Here is a 15,442-nt window from a genome sequence, read left to right as displayed (position 1 = left end):
TAATTATGTGAATTAGATTCTTCAAAAAAATTACTCCCTCCGTCTCAAAAAGAGTGAGCTGGGTTTGACTTTCACGTAGATTAAGAAAAATAGAGAGGTAGTGGGTGTAATAATGAAAAGTAGTGTTCAAAAATAATAAATATGATAGGTTAATTCTTTTTGGGACGTCCCAAAAAAGGAATAAGGGTCACATAAAATGGGACGGAGGGAGTATATTTTTAGATTTTCTTAAGGGAAGTGGTATAAAATTTTTAAATAATAAAAAAAATTCAAAAAGAGAGATTAGAAAATACCCTTTTTTTTAATCGAATTTTCTATGGTGTGCCCACGAGCACACAATAGTCACTAACTCTCATGAAAATATTAGATTTTGATTGGTGGATAGATAATAAATGTTAATGGCCCCCCTGCATTTACATCAAGTCCACCAATCAAATGAAGTCATTTTCATGAGAGTTGGTGCTTATTGTGTGCCCTTGGTCACACATTAGAAATACCGTTTTTTTAATCAACATTTTTTATACAGCAATAACTAACTACAGAGTCAGAAAAATAAATTAAGGATAGCAGGAAGGCTGTTGAGTTTCTAAAAAGAGGCGATGGGCATTTTGGATCAGCTCCGATGGGTCGCTGGCAGAGCAATCGCTGTTAGCTCCGTTGTCGATCACAATCTCAAACCCGTCTCTGGTCTCTCTCTCTCTCTCTCTCTCTCTCTCTCTCCCCCTCCCTCCCTCCCTCTCGTAATTATCGAGACGTTATCTTCTGAATGTTTGATATGGTTATTTAGGTATTTCCGTGAATTGCGAAGTTAAATTGTGTTATTGTTAGCTCATAGCCTTGTATTAGTGTATATTCACTAACACCAATCGACTTTTTGTTTTATCTTTTGTATTGATATTGTGTTGCTAATATTAATGTTTTGCTGGAAACAAATTTGATTATAATCATTCGTCGCTGACTGCTGTCGGACACTTGGAACAAATATAGCTAGTAAGAAAGGATGGATCAAGTAATCCCGAATATGAACTTGGAAAGTGGCGGAACTTACTCATGCTGTTTTTTAAAGGATCAATAGAATGAGTACAAATCATATTTAGTGAATGATTATTGTCCTTGCAAACAAACACAGCTGAGAAATTTGTCTTCGAGGGCTTAACATAAAATTATGCTGTCGCAGATATAAGATGGGAGATTTTTTGTTGTTACTTCCTCACAATTTCTGGCTCCGAGTCTGCAGGTGGGAGTCAAGTGTATAAAGGTGTGAAGGACGAGGCATTAAAGGCAGGAACGTTCCAATCAAGTTACAAAAAGAAGTCTCATGGTTCTCGTGGTCTTGCTATAATGGTGGAGGAAATGCAAGCTAAGGTTGAGACAGTGGAGGAAGAAAGGAACAGTGCAACTCAACGGCAATCATCAACTAATTGTGTGAAAGCATCGGACAATTTAGGAGAGTTGCTTGCTGAGCCATCAGATGAGTCGACTCCTCAAAAGGCTAACAGGAAAAAGGTTTTTATCCGTTCCCGACTATGAAAGGAGATCTCAATATGAGACCAGGTAAAAGTATATGTAACTTTTGAAGTGTATATCCAGAGGCTATTAGTAAGTCTTGATGTTGAAGTATTTGTATGTTTAAAGTACGGATTGAGATACTGTTAGTAGTTTCAGTGAGTTTTTCTTGTTGTCCAGCAATATAATGATACAACTACAGTTAAAGTGTTGTAAAATTGTCATCATGCAAAAGTATACACATGGAATTTCATTTCAGGGGATGATATAATGATAATAGAGAGGGTAGTCAACATCGTATAGTCCGTTTTAAAGCAATATCTGTAGCCTATGGATCAATTTGGATCAGAAAGTATGCAGCTGGTATGGTCATTCTAGGGTTGTCTTCTGGCTATAAAAAACCGTCTTTCGTCGAAAGACGGTGGGAAACAATGGATAATTATAATATTTTTTGTGCAAGTGAGATTTAAAACTTTAACACAAGTATTTCATTTTTTTAAACAGGCCTTCCCTCATCTAAGGCTCGGGGACTAGTCTTATAAAATTATGCTGTGAAGCAAATAATATAAATATATAATGTTTATAGAACAAATCTTTACTCACATAAATTATTACATCACTATGTTAAAAAGGACAACATTACTATTACAGCAAAACTATGCCGCCAAAGCATAAACCCATCTAGGGTTTGCACCGACATATATAACATCTTTGTCCTGAACAATACAGTATTGGATGGTGACAAACTTTGCAGGCTCCGCTTCCTGACTCAATGCCTCCAGTATTGCAAGCCTGGTCAGAGCACGACAGTGTCCTGCTCACAATTGACTTCATCTTTCAATATCAATATATCTCGTTGAGTCAGTAATATACAAGTTACAACACTTGAGAACAGACCGGAAATGCCTGCATTTAGTAGCGCCTCAGACATTTTATACACTAGCAAAGAATACCAAGTACAAGTCACTAGTTTAAAGTGGCAGGTAAATATTGAAATCCTAAAGAGGAAGCATAGCGCTATGAGTTATATGGTCAGACGGCCAATTTACTTCGAATATGCCTCGAAATGTCATACTGTTGCATTCATGTTCATTCCTCAGACAAGTCCCCTTATGTTGTGTTTGGTTGGGGAGAATGGAATGGAATTGAATGAGTAAAAATACTTGAAACTAATAGAGATAGGAAGAAAATTTTGAAAAAAAATTGAGGAATTGCAAAACTGCTATGATGAGATTTGAGAAGAAATTGAGGATGAGAGAGAATGGAGCATTCCATCTCAAATTGAAGGTGTGAAATCTAGCACATGATGTAAGGAATGGAATGGAGCAATGAATGAAATTTCTTGAAAATTGTCCATAAAATAGTTCATTTTTCATTCCATTCCTTCCGGAATCATTCACCTCAACCAAACACAACATTAATTGTTGTAACAACTTGTATGCCTGTGGATATGGTGGTGGCAGTTCACTGAATGTACTATCTACGAAGAATAAAAATCTTTTGTGATTCAGGGCCAAGTATAATACTGACATGATGACATTGTATTGTATCTCTTCTCACTGTAATGGTTAACTTGGAGTGAGGGATAGAAGCAACTACAGACAGATCACACGACATGCCTAGGCGAAGAATGTTACTGATGGGTATGTGTGTTGATCATTCAGGTACAGAGGTTTTACCATATCCATATCGTTGCAGCTGGAAGGTTACTCAGTCTGCATCTACTACTTCCGCTTCAATATCTACAATTGCTTTGGAACCCTTTCCTGCGACAAAGGGAAAGATGGACTTATTAAAATATTAAAGGGAACACTATACGACTTCATAACGTTGCCTTTACAGTAAAGCAAGAAGCTTTTAGGAAGCACCTTTTGTCGAACGAGGAGAAAAGTCATCATATGTTTGATCAAATGGTGTAGACTGACTTGAAAAGTTAACAGGATCCTGTACAAACTTGTTACCAACCACTATAGAAAGAAAAAGATCCAAAATAATTTAGTCAAATTTGTGTTAAAATGCTGACTACCAAGAAAATACATTAAAATCTCAAGTGGCCACACAATTGGTGCACTGGGCACTGCATTTGCCATTTGCCACTTAGTGTGGGTCTAAAAAGTAACATTAAAATCTAATAGTGAGAGAGGATGATATATCATTCTCCCCTTCACCAACAAAAGTAAAATTGCAATACTATAAAACATGCTCAGGCTTGGGATTTGTGTAATCATACAAGGATGTAAGTAAAGATAAAATTAGGGTTTCTTTCATCACGACTTCTAAATTTTTAACCCGGACTGCATGTGAAATTAAACTCCAAGAATAGAAGTGAATGTATTGCATCTGATCTGGAGGCTAGAACATGTAGGACTAAAATCTAAATAGTGAAGTGATATCAAACATGTAGTCACTCATCACTCAGTTATCGAGTAGAATTATTCAAAAGTTCAAAATCTGTGTTGGTTATACCAGAGAAAGGTTGACCACAGTAGGGGCAGAGCTGTGCATCTTCACCTAGCATAGACCTGCAACAAAAGAAAACACATACTGTCTCAACAACTCCTGCAGAAACGTATGTGTAGTGTACCAAATTTGCCATCTGATCTTACTTGAAAGTTTGGAATTCACTTTTACAATTTGGGCACTGCATAAAAAATGGAGAACCAAATTAACTACAGCAGATGAAACAAAAACTTTTAAAAGGAAATTTCCTGATATGCAGGAATTTTTTATTTAAAAAAAAGAAAGAGAGAAAGAGGTAGAGATTTGGTCTTCTTCAATATTTTTTTCGTCTGTTTACCATTAATCGATCATTAAATATATGAGGGGACCTCTATCAGTAGGTAAACGGTCTCATATTGTCATGCTCATGAGCAAAAACATCTATGCAACTCAAGAGTTGAATATAGGAAATGATTTTAATTTTAACTAGACTAAGAGCGCAGAAACAAGACCACGACAAAGATTTAAACACACTTCAATATTTTAACGTTTCTAAATCATTGCTTTTAGTAAGACTATGATTTCCTTATTTATAAATGTAGATTACTACATTTTGCATTGGCATAGTCATTAATTTTTAAATAGGATTTAACAATACATATATATATATATATCCCTCTCTACAAGCAACTCCTAGATCTACCCCAAAGAGTAAATTATAATATCGAGCTAGATGCCTGATAAATTAATCTAATGAAATATTAGTAAATTATATCAAACTATGTTAGCTAAATGAAGCAACTGCTATATTATGAGAAAATGTGGGTGCTGATCTATGTATAGCATTGCATCCAGAAGTAGTTCTCAGCGTATAAGTTACTTTCCAATAGAACCTATAACACAAAATCAGACCAAATGGGGCAGATTTATTTTCAGGAATTTATATTAAATTAAATTACTTTTTTTAGGCAACAAATAAATGCTCATGTAATTGATTTTAAGATGCAAGCATAGATAGAATCAACAAAAGATTAATCTTACAGTGTCTTGGACTACATCCCTTCCAGCCCACCAGATAAAAGCTCCTATTCCAACAACTGGTATAATCACAACAAGAAGCTGATCGAGGAAGCAAAAGTCAGTAAGATCCAAGTACAAAAATTTCGAATGCCACAGCCATTAGAAAAAAAGACGCGTCTACAGGTCTGCAGTTGGGAAGAAAATACAAACAGTTTCAACATTTCTAAACCATGGCATGTAGTATATACCTTTAACATAATAAAGTAATGAAGTGAAAGTTTACTACATAAACTCCATTTTATACAATTGCTATAAGTTCGACATACCACAGTCTAAGTTAATGAGGATTAATTGACTAAGTAAATATATGAAACACTGTGTATAACAATGCAACAAAGAAACTCATTTCTTTAGCTCAGGCCAATAGCAGTAATAGGCACTCTCGGAACTTAATCTATCACTTTTATTCTGAAACTAATTACATGCTGTACCATATCCAGTTCTATCCAAAAAACGATCACGAAAGGCAAGTCCATAGTCCTTGCACACAATTAGACCATACAGTTACATTAATTACGCAGACTAATAATGTACTGATTAATACACAATTCTCAGAATCAAATTCACAAAATAACAGGTGATCAAATCATAATTCACACACAACACGCAAGATTACCGAAACAGAGAGAATTGTATCCAATATCCAACCAAGCTGTCCAGTAGCAGAAAGATAAGTCAAGCCAACAGCTAAAGCAATATTACCCAAAATCCTGCTATCAACCTTAAACCCTCCTCCATTAAATCCTGGCCCTCCATTTGATCTCACCAAGACCACTCTTTTTTTCTTATTACTAGCTCCACCCTTCAAAATCCCAGCTTTATCTCCCAAGAAACTCAAATTTTCATATTTCAAGACCCCATTTTTGAGCTTATTTTGGCAAAAAGACGTGATCTTTGGTCTTAAATTTGAGTAATAACTGATGGGTTGTGCGAATTTGAAAGAATTACAAGTTGGATTTGTGGTGGGATAATCATGAAGGGTGTTCAAAGATAAGAGACTCAAGGGTATTCGATAGAGAAGTGCCATTAATTTTCAAGAATTCAAGACTGTAATAACTGGGTTTATTTATCCATATGAGTATATATTTATGCATTTGTATATCTGAGTGTCCAAATCTTAGACGCTGATTTGAAGGGTCGGATTTTTAGTGCCAAATCGCCGATAGCGCTTATATCTCTGGTTTGTTTGGTTTTTTCCTCGTTTTTTTTTAAATCTCGATATATATATGCAGAAAAATATAAAGAATTTTTAAAAATGTCAAAATAAATTATTTTTTAAAAAAATTTATAATTTGGGTATTTTTCTTAGAAAAGCCTTAAAAATAGATTATCATATCGACAATAATTTATTTTTAAAGGCTTTTCTAAGAAAAATACCCAAATTATAGATATTTTTTTCCCTATGATGCAACTAATATACAACCTCAATTAACTAGCACTGATTCTATTTAAATTCTGTGTTTCTAGTTTCTATTTTGAGAATATATTAATTTGTATTGGGCAGGAATAATCAAGTACACTCTCTTTCTGAGTTTCTGGTAGTTCATGTCAATTGTCAACTACTCCCTCTGTCCCAGTCAATTGTATACGTTTCTTTTTCACTGCTCGACACGCTTTTTAAGACGCTTATAAAACATAGTTCTACAACTTATTTTTAAGATTTTCTTTTTTTGTATAAAAGTATAAATGTTATACTTTTATACATAAAAAGAAAATCTTAAAAATAATTTATAGAACTATATTATATTGAAGCATTAAAGTCCGTGCCGCGCCCCCGTCCCCCAATGTATACTATTGATTGGGACGGAGGGAGTAAGAATCTAGCTATACGATTGCAGAGGTACAAATAACTAGTAACCCTTCTCATATTCAAAATTGAAATTTCCGTAAAATGCTCATACATTTTCCATAATACTACTGTACTTGTCCCTCTGAGAATATGCCTCCTCGTGTACCCATGAACCATGATAATATATTTGCATAAATTGCTCCATATTGTATATAACAGCCGCACTAAATCGAACAAAAATTTCTACCAGAGCTGCACCAGCCCAGGAGTTCCGATCTTTCATCATATAGACTTCAAAACTTCCCCCAGAACTAGTCCCCATTGGGTCCAGTGAGTACCTCCCTGCAATGCAGTGCAATATTTTCGATATAACTTAATATAACTTAGTTTGGTAAGAGTACCAATAATAATGTTCCCTCCAAGTTCCTAAACTAGTTGTTCCATTATGATCAGATGAAAAAGATGACATCGCTTAAGCTCATACCTGACAGAAGACAGCGTAGGGCACTCTTAGTGGTCCATCACATGAGAGCTCACTCGTACTCCCATCAATGAATGTGCCATCAGCAAATATCACCTGATCCATACATGTAATGAACAATGGCATTTCACACACAGACAGACAAAGTGTTGGACCATAGGCCCAAGAGAACATGTAATTAGCCTTATGGGTGGCCCATTATTACAAGGCCCTTGATACCATAGGACCAAGAAGGCCCGCTTTTAACAAGTATAAATAGTTATTTATATCCCACTTGAGAAGAGGATGAGAGAGAACTCTTAAAGGAGCTTGTAACATTTGATATCAATAATAATATATACTACCTAATACTTCCATAAATATTTTCTTCCTGCTATTAATATCTTAATCACCTTCCATCATTTGGCGCTACTCACAAGGTCAAAGAAAGTTGGCGCTGCACACTAATCTAGCTTCTTTGTCTGAAGTTAAAGGTGCAAACATAAATACGCAACACATTCCAGATTAAGCCAAAATCGATCATAATCATGGTGCTGCAGAATCCATGGCAGTCCAATGCACATAGCAAATGCCAAATAGCGTCTATTTATATGTATCAATAAAATCAGACCAACTTATTTTTTACTCTATCAATAATATTAGTGTACATCCATTTTTACCTGATATCATAGAGCATCTATAATGATTCACTGTACTGGACAGCACACTTTCCAACTTCACAAGGCATTCACTCTTGTCCAATATGGGTATATATCTTGACTAATGACTCTTAAGGACAATCTAAGCCATTCAGGCATATGTTCAACATTTATTTTGCAGCACCACTTATCGTTCTCAATCTAAGTTGACTTGGCAACTGAATTAGGGTCATCTTACCGATTTACAATTTTATCTAGTTGTAAAAGAGACCGAAAAGAAATTAATATATGCAATCATGGAGCAGGAAAAAAGCTTTTAATATTTGGCCGAACCTCTGATGCATAGCCAGGTGTTGCCCCTGCGATTGGTTTTGTGAAGGAACCTACAGGAGAACTTCTCTGTACAGCTTCACAAAAAGCAAGTAGGACCTCACGGCTTCCTAGCTGCACTGCCTGAGAGCAGCACAATAACATTAAACTTCCTACGCTGAAATATGTTCCATCTTTTAAAGGGAAAGTTAGAAATGAAGATCGACATGATAACCATATCATCTTGTAAAAGCGAGTCAAACCTCGATAGGTAAAGGGGAAATGTTTCTTGTAAGTGTTCAATAAACTCGCCTGCATTAGTTATGGCCTTACAGGAGTAAAGTTTGAAGAGTAAACCTGTACAGTATCATGGCGGGTCACTCTGGGAAGTGGCTGAACTTTATAACCTTTCATCGCCATAACTTCGGCAATCAACAAGCTTCCCTTGTATAGAGATGATGCAAATCACCATCACACATTAAGGTGAAACAAAGTCATTATAGCTTGAGAAAATGCATAGTCCTATACCTTAATTGCTTCCCCAACCATTTGGGGAGAGAGATACAAACCCTGAAAGAATGCTCGCATAATATCTCCAGGCGTCGAGCCGCAGTCAATCCCAAGTCCTGGAGCAGAGAGACGTGCTGCTGCTGCTTTTACCAGCTTTTTTTGTCCAGCAACATAACCACCACATGGTGCAATGGTTCCACCAGGATTTTTAATTAAACTGCCAGCAATGAGATCTGCACCCTGTTGGCATCCCAATAACATTAACCTCAGATGATAATAAGCCATGAAAATCTATCGATTTTAGTAAGTTACTGTTATTACCACCATGGGGGGTTCAATAAGTTCCACAAATTCACCATAGCAATTGTCCACCATGACAAGGCAGTCAGGATTTTGCATCTGTATAAAAATGTATATATATCAGACATTAGGGAAACACTGTAAGATTGTTGAGCTGAAGAGAGAATGTTAATGATTTTCGACCATATATATAAAAAATGGACTGACGGGAAGTGCATTGATACTCTGGGTTAGTGGTTCAACTGGTTAAAGCGGATTCATATAATAATTTAATCAAAATTTATTATATTTAATCTGAAATATATAATTTGTTAGAAAGGAAATATGCTACAGCAACACATAAATAATATACCAAACAATATGTCGCTTCAGCAGAGGTAGTGATTTCGACATTAAGTGGAGAACCGGGGTTGGAATCCCACAGGGATCAATATTTTATATTTAAAACAAGGACATAATGTACAAGATTCTGGTGAAGCCTATATAGCATGGTTCATATGGATTAGCCTCAAAGATTTATAAACTTATGACTAGCTATGATTTTAAGTGCCGGAGGATTTATAGTATCAACATGCGGCCAAATAAAGATAAAAAAATGTTTCTGAGACCATCAAATTTCACACATGAACTCTTTAAGATGATCCCTTTTCTATGTGGTTGAAATATATTTATATAATTAACAAAGTATAATCCATACAAGTTACCTTTATTATCTTAATCGCCCTACCAATTTCATTTACACTTAAACTACGCCGCCAAGAATATCCACATGACCTCTGTATGAGGGCACATTTTGTCTGAGGTTTTATAGCAACATTGAGAGCATTCCAATCAAGACCACCATCTCCTGCAAGCTGACAATGTTACGAGGATAGTTGGGCATATGTATTTCGAAGATATGATAAGTAGAATATTAGACTGGTGGCTAGAAAAACCTACAGGCACTTCTCTGTATTCTACTCCGAAATCTCTGAGGGAGCCCAATTCATTAGAGTCCCGGACCCCAATAACTTCTTCCAAAGTATCATAAGGAGCACCAGCAACTGCCAAAAGCTAAAAACTAAGTAGTTCTAAACCTTGATCCACAAAACTACGAGATCAAATCAGATCAGTTCTAAACGAGAACTGAACCAAACCAAGTTTAAGTATTTTCAGAAAAAAATAAAGATATATATATCCTACCTCATCACCTGGCCGTAGCAAAGCAAACAAAGCACAGGTGATGGCATGAGTTCCTGAAAAGAACTGATTAAGAAGGATAAAAACTCATTAAAAGGCTCACTACAAATTTATATTTTCATTACTAGGTAGCAAATAAGAAGAATCTAGTAAACCTGAGATCGCACGAGTGCAGATTCAGCACCAAATATCTCTGCAAAACATTGATCTAGGGCTTCGCGCCCTCCAGCTTCTTCATGACCATAGCCTGTGCAACCGCCAAAATGCTGATACATATAACGATTGACAATTTCAGTACCAACTCTTAAGTATAATACCTACAGTTCCAATTTTACCACATACTAAAGAATTCAGAGTTTTCTAATCCTGCAGAGAATATATATTTAATCAAGAATACAAAAAAAAAAGAGTAAAAACTAGCTACAAAACATGTGAATACTAATACATTTGAGCTGCATATTTCTAATCGAACAACATGTTTCCATTTTCATAATCCAACACCCCCTCGGAATTTTCACACATACACATTCTCCGTGATTTCCTTAATTACGAGAATAAAGCCAACATAGTCCTAATTCCAAGCCAGAAAAACCAATAACTTAAAAACATAAAACCGAAACAACAATTCCAGCACATTGCAAGGTTTCGATTTTTAAACAAGAACAAATCAAAATTCACACACAAAAATATTGAACTACTACATTGCATTATAAATGTGGATAGAAAACATACATGAGAGCTGACACGAGCATTTTGAAAAGCCTTGAGAACACGCGCTGTGTTACTAGCAACAAGATTATCCACGCTCCTGAACTCTGAATATAGTGAATCTACTGCTTTATCTACCTGCAACACACAGGACATACAATCTTGCGAATAAACTCAGATGTCGTATTTTCAATTTCGATAAATGAATAAAATTCAACGGTTATCAGGTACTTTTAAAAGATTAATTGTACATACGCCACTTCATTCACTATTTATAAGTAATAATTAACAAAAATTGTATTTCGGGGTTTAAATTATGAGAAAAAGGAAACCTCGGGAACAAAAATGCTGGTGTTTTGGAGGCAAGCGACGGAGGAGCTTCTGCGACGTCGTATAGGGATAGCGGCGGGATAAGCGGCGGAGGCGGCGGAGCAGTAGGCGGAGGAGGATAATACCCTCATCTCTGTTTCTTACACGATTGTTCTAATTTTCAGTCGCTGTATATGTTTTTTGATTATTAGTTTAAATCAGTGTTCTAAAAATTACCGATTTACCGATTTAACCGATTAACGGCCACCGATTTGATTTTTGAAATTTGATTAATTCTTATATATATTTTTTAATCAAAGTATATATGATAAATTATTAAAATTAAAATATTATATTACTTTAAATATGAATAATTATAGAGTTTATTAATGTAGTAAATATATTAGTTACTAAATAGTTAATATAATAATAACAAAATATAATTAATATTTTAATATAAAAATAAAATCCGATTTTCACTCCGATTAATCCTTCCATTAATCCTCGATTTCTGATTAATCTCTGAATCGATAGCTCAAGCGATTAAGTCCGATTCCCGATTTCTGTAACACTGGTTTAAATCTTTAAATAATTATCCAAATATTTTTCATGAAATAGTTTTTTTTTCTTATCCCAGCTTTGTACTTGGTCTATTGTATTAGATATTCAGATCCACTGTATCAGTATTTTTTTTGAATATTTTCACGTATCCAATTTTTAGTTTTATAATTTATATGAATATTTAATAAATTTATTATATGAATAATATTTATTGATTTTTATTAAATAATTTCAAGTATTAAATCAAAATATTTATAAAAAAAAATTAAATGGCTTGCATAAAATTTTAAGAGTCCGCTTGAGAACATATATTTTATTTCAAATTTTGGATTTAAATTATATTATTTGAATTATTATTTTTATATTAATATTTGTATGTCCTGATTTCAAATAAATTTCGAATCTAACATTTTTTATATATTCATATATTATTATATAGTTATATACAAAATTTTGAGTGAAATTCTGGTTCTCAAAATTCTACAGTAATTTATAGGAATGCAGCAAGCACCCTTGCTTAATATTAAAAAAAATAATTATGGTAATCAGATATGCATCTAAATTGTTCCCCACAATAAAGAAATGATCAAGGCGAAATCAATAATTCATCTCCACCTACAATCTAAGAACTTCACATTGAATTGTTCAACTGACAATGTATTTACTGATGCTTTCGATGAGGCGACTGTAGCAGGATCTAACGCGTGATCATGATCTGTATTTAGTTGGAGAGAATATCGGCAAGAATCAAGGTCATTCATCAGAGTTAAAAACTGGATTTAACCTTCAACTCTTAACAGCTTGTCTGAACCTGTTTTATATTGAATGATCTTCTGGAGATCCTTTACTCACCGAAACAAACTCTCTGCTTTTTACATTAGCACATGTAAGGTTCCGAAATATTACATTAGCATTTTAGCTAAACTTAAAATTGTCACTTATTTGTGACTTTAAGTCAGTTTCGACTTATTACATAAGCATACATTTTTCAGCTTAAAAGTCAGAATCAGCTTTGATCCACTGGCTTTCAGCGTTGCCAAACAGGCTCAAAATACAACTGTGTAGTTTCATCTGTAAATTTACTGATCCAGTATTCTGAACTCATAATCACAATTTTTTTTATCAATGGCTTAACTATTAATTGAGATTAGTACCATAAAATCATCTTCTGAAACTTCCTACTTATCAGAAGCAAGATCATTCTAAAGATTTATCTTCATCTATGTATTACTACAACAAAAGTCACAAGACTTACTTATCTTAGTAAGCTGCATTTAAGTTTAAAGCCTAATCACATGCTCTCTCATTGTTCAAAGATTCATAGAACCAGAGATGCTTTAATCACGGACCATCTAGCGTGTGATCCTCTTTTATTGGGAACTAATACAATACTGCAATTTGTTAAAGTACAACCTCTAAAGTTTAAAGCTTTGAGTCTTTGACCCTAATATTATAAGCTCCATTGAAGTGTTCAAGACATGTATATACTAATAATGCTACAACCCATTAACCATGTTCTCCTTCAAAGCTGACTTATTTAGCGGATAAAAAACAGCAACATGTTGAAATCTATAAGAAGCAGTATTGAGTATACCTTGAGGCATCATCATTTTGCTTGAAGGAGAAGCTTAAGTAATGAAGACGGGTGGAATTATATCGGTGCTTGTGCTAGTAATTGTTTTAGTAGCAGGGGTCAATGGAGAATTCGTGACATGCACTAACCGCGGTAGCAAATGCTTTCTCAAGCAATTGAAATGCCCGAGCCAGTGCCCTTCAACGTCGCCAAGTAATCCAAGTGCTAAAGTTTGCTATCTCAACTGTAATTCACCTGTGTGCAGCCCTGAGTGCAAAAGTAAGTTAATGTTTGCTACTGTACTTTCCCCTTTTGTAATGCATTTGATTCGCTCTGGTAACATGAACTAATTGATTATAAAAATGCAGACAGGAAACCAAATTGCAGTGGCCGCGGAGCAGCTTGTCTAGATCCACGTTTCATTGGGGCAGACGGGATTGTCTTCTACTTTCATGGCAGGAGCAATGAACATTTTAGTTTAGTTTCAGATCACAATCTCCACATCAATGCAAGATTCATCGGTCTAAGGCCCGAGGGCAGAACAAGGGACTTTACATGGATTCAAGCACTAGGAATCATGTTCGACAACCACAAATTCTCCCTTGAGGCCACAAAAGCAGCAAAATGGGACGATGAAGTTGATCACCTCAACTTCTCCTACAATGGCAATGAATTAGCCATCCCAGAAGGCTATCCTTCCATATGGAAATCAGCAAACAACGAAATCAAAGTCGAGAGAATTTCAAGCAAAAACAGCATCATGGTCACTCTTCCAGAAATTGCTGAAATTTCTGTCAATGTAGTGCCTATTACCAAACAGGACGACAAGATCCACAACTATAACATACCATCTGACAACTGTTTCGCGCATTTGGAGGTGCAATTCAGGTTTTTAGGACTGTCCTCAAACGTCGAAGGTGTTCTAGGCCGGACTTACCAGCCTGATTTTCAGAATCCAGCTAAACCAGGAGTTGCAATGCCTGTTGTAGGAGGCGAAAACAAGTACAGGACTACATCCATTTTCGATACAAAATGCGAGTCCTGTGTGTTCTCCCCTGCTCAAGTTCCGCGAAAAGAGGACTCACTGGTCATGGACTATGGCACAATGGACTGCACTAGCAGATCATCCGGTGGCAATGGAATTGTCTGCAGAAAATGAGAAGTGCTCAGATTTTCAAACTTTCGATCAAAAAAAAATTAGTTCGTGTTCTCGAAATTATTTTATCTTCTACATGTTATTTGTTTCTAATATCATTCGAGTTTTCACTGCATCTCTCAGAAATTTTATAAATGTTCAATAATATTTGTTGATTTTGTGCTCATGTAAAAGTAAAACTCGTCGACATGTTTGTGGCCCGAGAGCTCCGAAATAGAGTAATGTTTATCGTAAGCAAAGACTTTGCATTAATTATACAATTGTGGACTCAGAATTCTTCACCAATGCAAACGTGCTTACGACGTGCTGTTAATTAGTGAAAATTCCAGGAAGAAAAGAAAGAAAGAACCTGGATCATCATTATATGTTAATAGAAAAACTGCCTGAATCAATGTATATGCTCATGTAGGCATGAATTTTCTCTTTGCAGGCTGCAGAATCAAAAATTAAAAGCTATGATGTGGAGATTGTTAGTCTTAAACATGAAATTAGGGACTTGAGTGAAAAACTGGAAAGCTTGAATGCAACTGCACAGTCTTTTGAAAGGGAGGCTAGAATTATGGAACAGGAAAAAGTTTTTCTTCAAGAGAAGTACCGCTCTGAATTTAATCGGTTTGAGGAGGTCCAGAAAAGATGCAAAGATGCGAGGAAAGTAGTGGGTGTAATAGTGTTTTTATTATTATAGAATGAAGATAGTGAAAGAATATAGTGGATGTAATAGTGTTTTATATTATAAAAAGTTGCTATTTTGAGAATGTATAGAAATGATGAGACATCCAAAAAAAGAAACTGTATACAATTGACTGGGACGGAGTGAGCAGTATATAATACTTTTATAAAAAATTTCCTACTAAATCACGTTATTTTCACTAATAAGAAATATTATGATATAATATAAATCTCA

At 35.1% G+C, this 15,442-nt stretch overlaps 4 protein-coding genes across 5 annotated transcripts; 2 read left to right on the top strand and 2 right to left on the bottom strand.

Moving 5' to 3' along the window:
* The first annotated feature begins 500 nt into the window (after nucleotides 1–500).
* On the top strand, nucleotides 501–1,764 carry LOC108216730 (uncharacterized). Its single transcript, XM_017389566.2, has 2 exons — nucleotides 501–687; nucleotides 1,238–1,764. The coding sequence occupies exons 1-2, from the start codon at nucleotides 600–602 to the stop codon at nucleotides 1,528–1,530; spliced, it is 381 nt and encodes a 126-aa protein (XP_017245055.1). The 5' UTR covers nucleotides 501–599; the 3' UTR covers nucleotides 1,531–1,764.
* A 278-nt stretch (nucleotides 1,765–2,042) lies between these two features.
* LOC108216055 (uncharacterized) lies at nucleotides 2,043–6,154 on the bottom strand. 2 transcript variants are annotated; one of them, XM_017388713.2, is made up of 7 exons: nucleotides 5,642–6,153; nucleotides 4,987–5,064; nucleotides 4,113–4,147; nucleotides 3,973–4,028; nucleotides 3,375–3,473; nucleotides 3,186–3,272; nucleotides 2,043–2,412 (listed from the first exon to the last, which is right to left on the bottom strand). In XM_017388713.2, exons 1-6 carry the CDS (start codon nucleotides 6,050–6,052, stop codon nucleotides 3,217–3,219), a joined length of 735 nt encoding a protein of 244 aa, XP_017244202.1. In that variant the 5' UTR covers nucleotides 6,053–6,153; the 3' UTR covers nucleotides 2,043–2,412; nucleotides 3,186–3,216. The 2 variants fall into 2 exon arrangements, with proteins under 2 accessions (XP_017244202.1, XP_017244205.1); XM_017388716.2 differs by having other exon boundaries at nucleotides 2,192–2,320; nucleotides 5,642–6,154.
* Nucleotides 6,155–6,866: 712 nt separating this feature from the next.
* Nucleotides 6,867–11,441, bottom strand: LOC108216143 (uncharacterized). Its single transcript, XM_017388823.2, has 12 exons — nucleotides 11,272–11,441; nucleotides 10,964–11,077; nucleotides 10,387–10,497; nucleotides 10,235–10,297; nucleotides 9,992–10,105; nucleotides 9,757–9,906; nucleotides 9,074–9,151; nucleotides 8,771–8,992; nucleotides 8,600–8,686; nucleotides 8,267–8,386; nucleotides 7,299–7,391; nucleotides 6,867–7,156 (listed from the first exon to the last, which is right to left on the bottom strand). The coding sequence occupies exons 1-12, from the start codon at nucleotides 11,398–11,400 to the stop codon at nucleotides 7,097–7,099; spliced, it is 1,341 nt and encodes a 446-aa protein (XP_017244312.1). The 5' UTR covers nucleotides 11,401–11,441; the 3' UTR covers nucleotides 6,867–7,096.
* Nucleotides 11,442–13,320: 1,879 nt separating this feature from the next.
* On the top strand, nucleotides 13,321–14,636 carry LOC108216838 (uncharacterized). Its single transcript, XM_017389683.2, has 2 exons — nucleotides 13,321–13,661; nucleotides 13,751–14,636. The coding sequence occupies exons 1-2, from the start codon at nucleotides 13,445–13,447 to the stop codon at nucleotides 14,539–14,541; spliced, it is 1,008 nt and encodes a 335-aa protein (XP_017245172.1). The 5' UTR covers nucleotides 13,321–13,444; the 3' UTR covers nucleotides 14,542–14,636.
* Nucleotides 14,637–15,442: the final 806 nt, after the last annotated feature.

The sequence above is a fragment of the Daucus carota genome, chromosome 4 (assembly GCF_001625215.2).
Source record: "Daucus carota subsp. sativus chromosome 4, DH1 v3.0, whole genome shotgun sequence".
Taxonomy (NCBI): Eukaryota; Viridiplantae; Streptophyta; class Magnoliopsida; order Apiales; family Apiaceae; genus Daucus; species Daucus carota.
The sequence above is the reverse complement of the archived record's forward strand: the minus strand, read 5'-3'. Positions and strand labels throughout refer to the sequence as shown.

Bases quoted from the DNA above. Each gene is read 5' to 3' on its own strand.
- LOC108216730 (XM_017389566.2), top strand. From the start codon at position 600: ATGGGCATTTTGGATCAGCTCCGATGGGTCGCTGGCAGAGCAATCGCT. The intron at 688-1,237 runs GTCTCTCTCTCT...CCGAGTCTGCAG, and splicing joins CAATCTCAAACCCGTCTCTG to GTGGGAGTCAAGTGTATAAA.
- LOC108216055 (XM_017388716.2), bottom strand. From the start codon at position 6,052: ATGGCACTTCTCTATCGAATACCCTTGAGTCTCTTATCTTTGAACACC. The intron at 5,065-5,641 runs GTAATCTTGCGT...TTCCTCGATCAG, and splicing joins ATACAATTCTCTCTGTTTCG to CTTCTTGTTGTGATTATACC. The intron at 4,148-4,986 runs GTAAGATTAATC...TTTTTTATGCAG, and splicing joins GGGATGTAGTCCAAGACACT to TGCCCAAATTGTAAAAGTGA.
- LOC108216143 (XM_017388823.2), bottom strand. From the start codon at position 11,400: ATGAGGGTATTATCCTCCTCCGCCTACTGCTCCGCCGCCTCCGCCGCT. The intron at 11,078-11,271 runs GTTTCCTTTTTC...TGTGTGTTGCAG, and splicing joins CCAGCATTTTTGTTCCCGAG to GTAGATAAAGCAGTAGATTC. The intron at 10,498-10,963 runs GTATGTTTTCTA...TATATGTATCAG, and splicing joins ATGCTCGTGTCAGCTCTCAT to CATTTTGGCGGTTGCACAGG.
- LOC108216838 (XM_017389683.2), top strand. From the start codon at position 13,445: ATGAAGACGGGTGGAATTATATCGGTGCTTGTGCTAGTAATTGTTTTA. The intron at 13,662-13,750 runs GTAAGTTAATGT...ATAAAAATGCAG, and splicing joins GTGCAGCCCTGAGTGCAAAA to ACAGGAAACCAAATTGCAGT.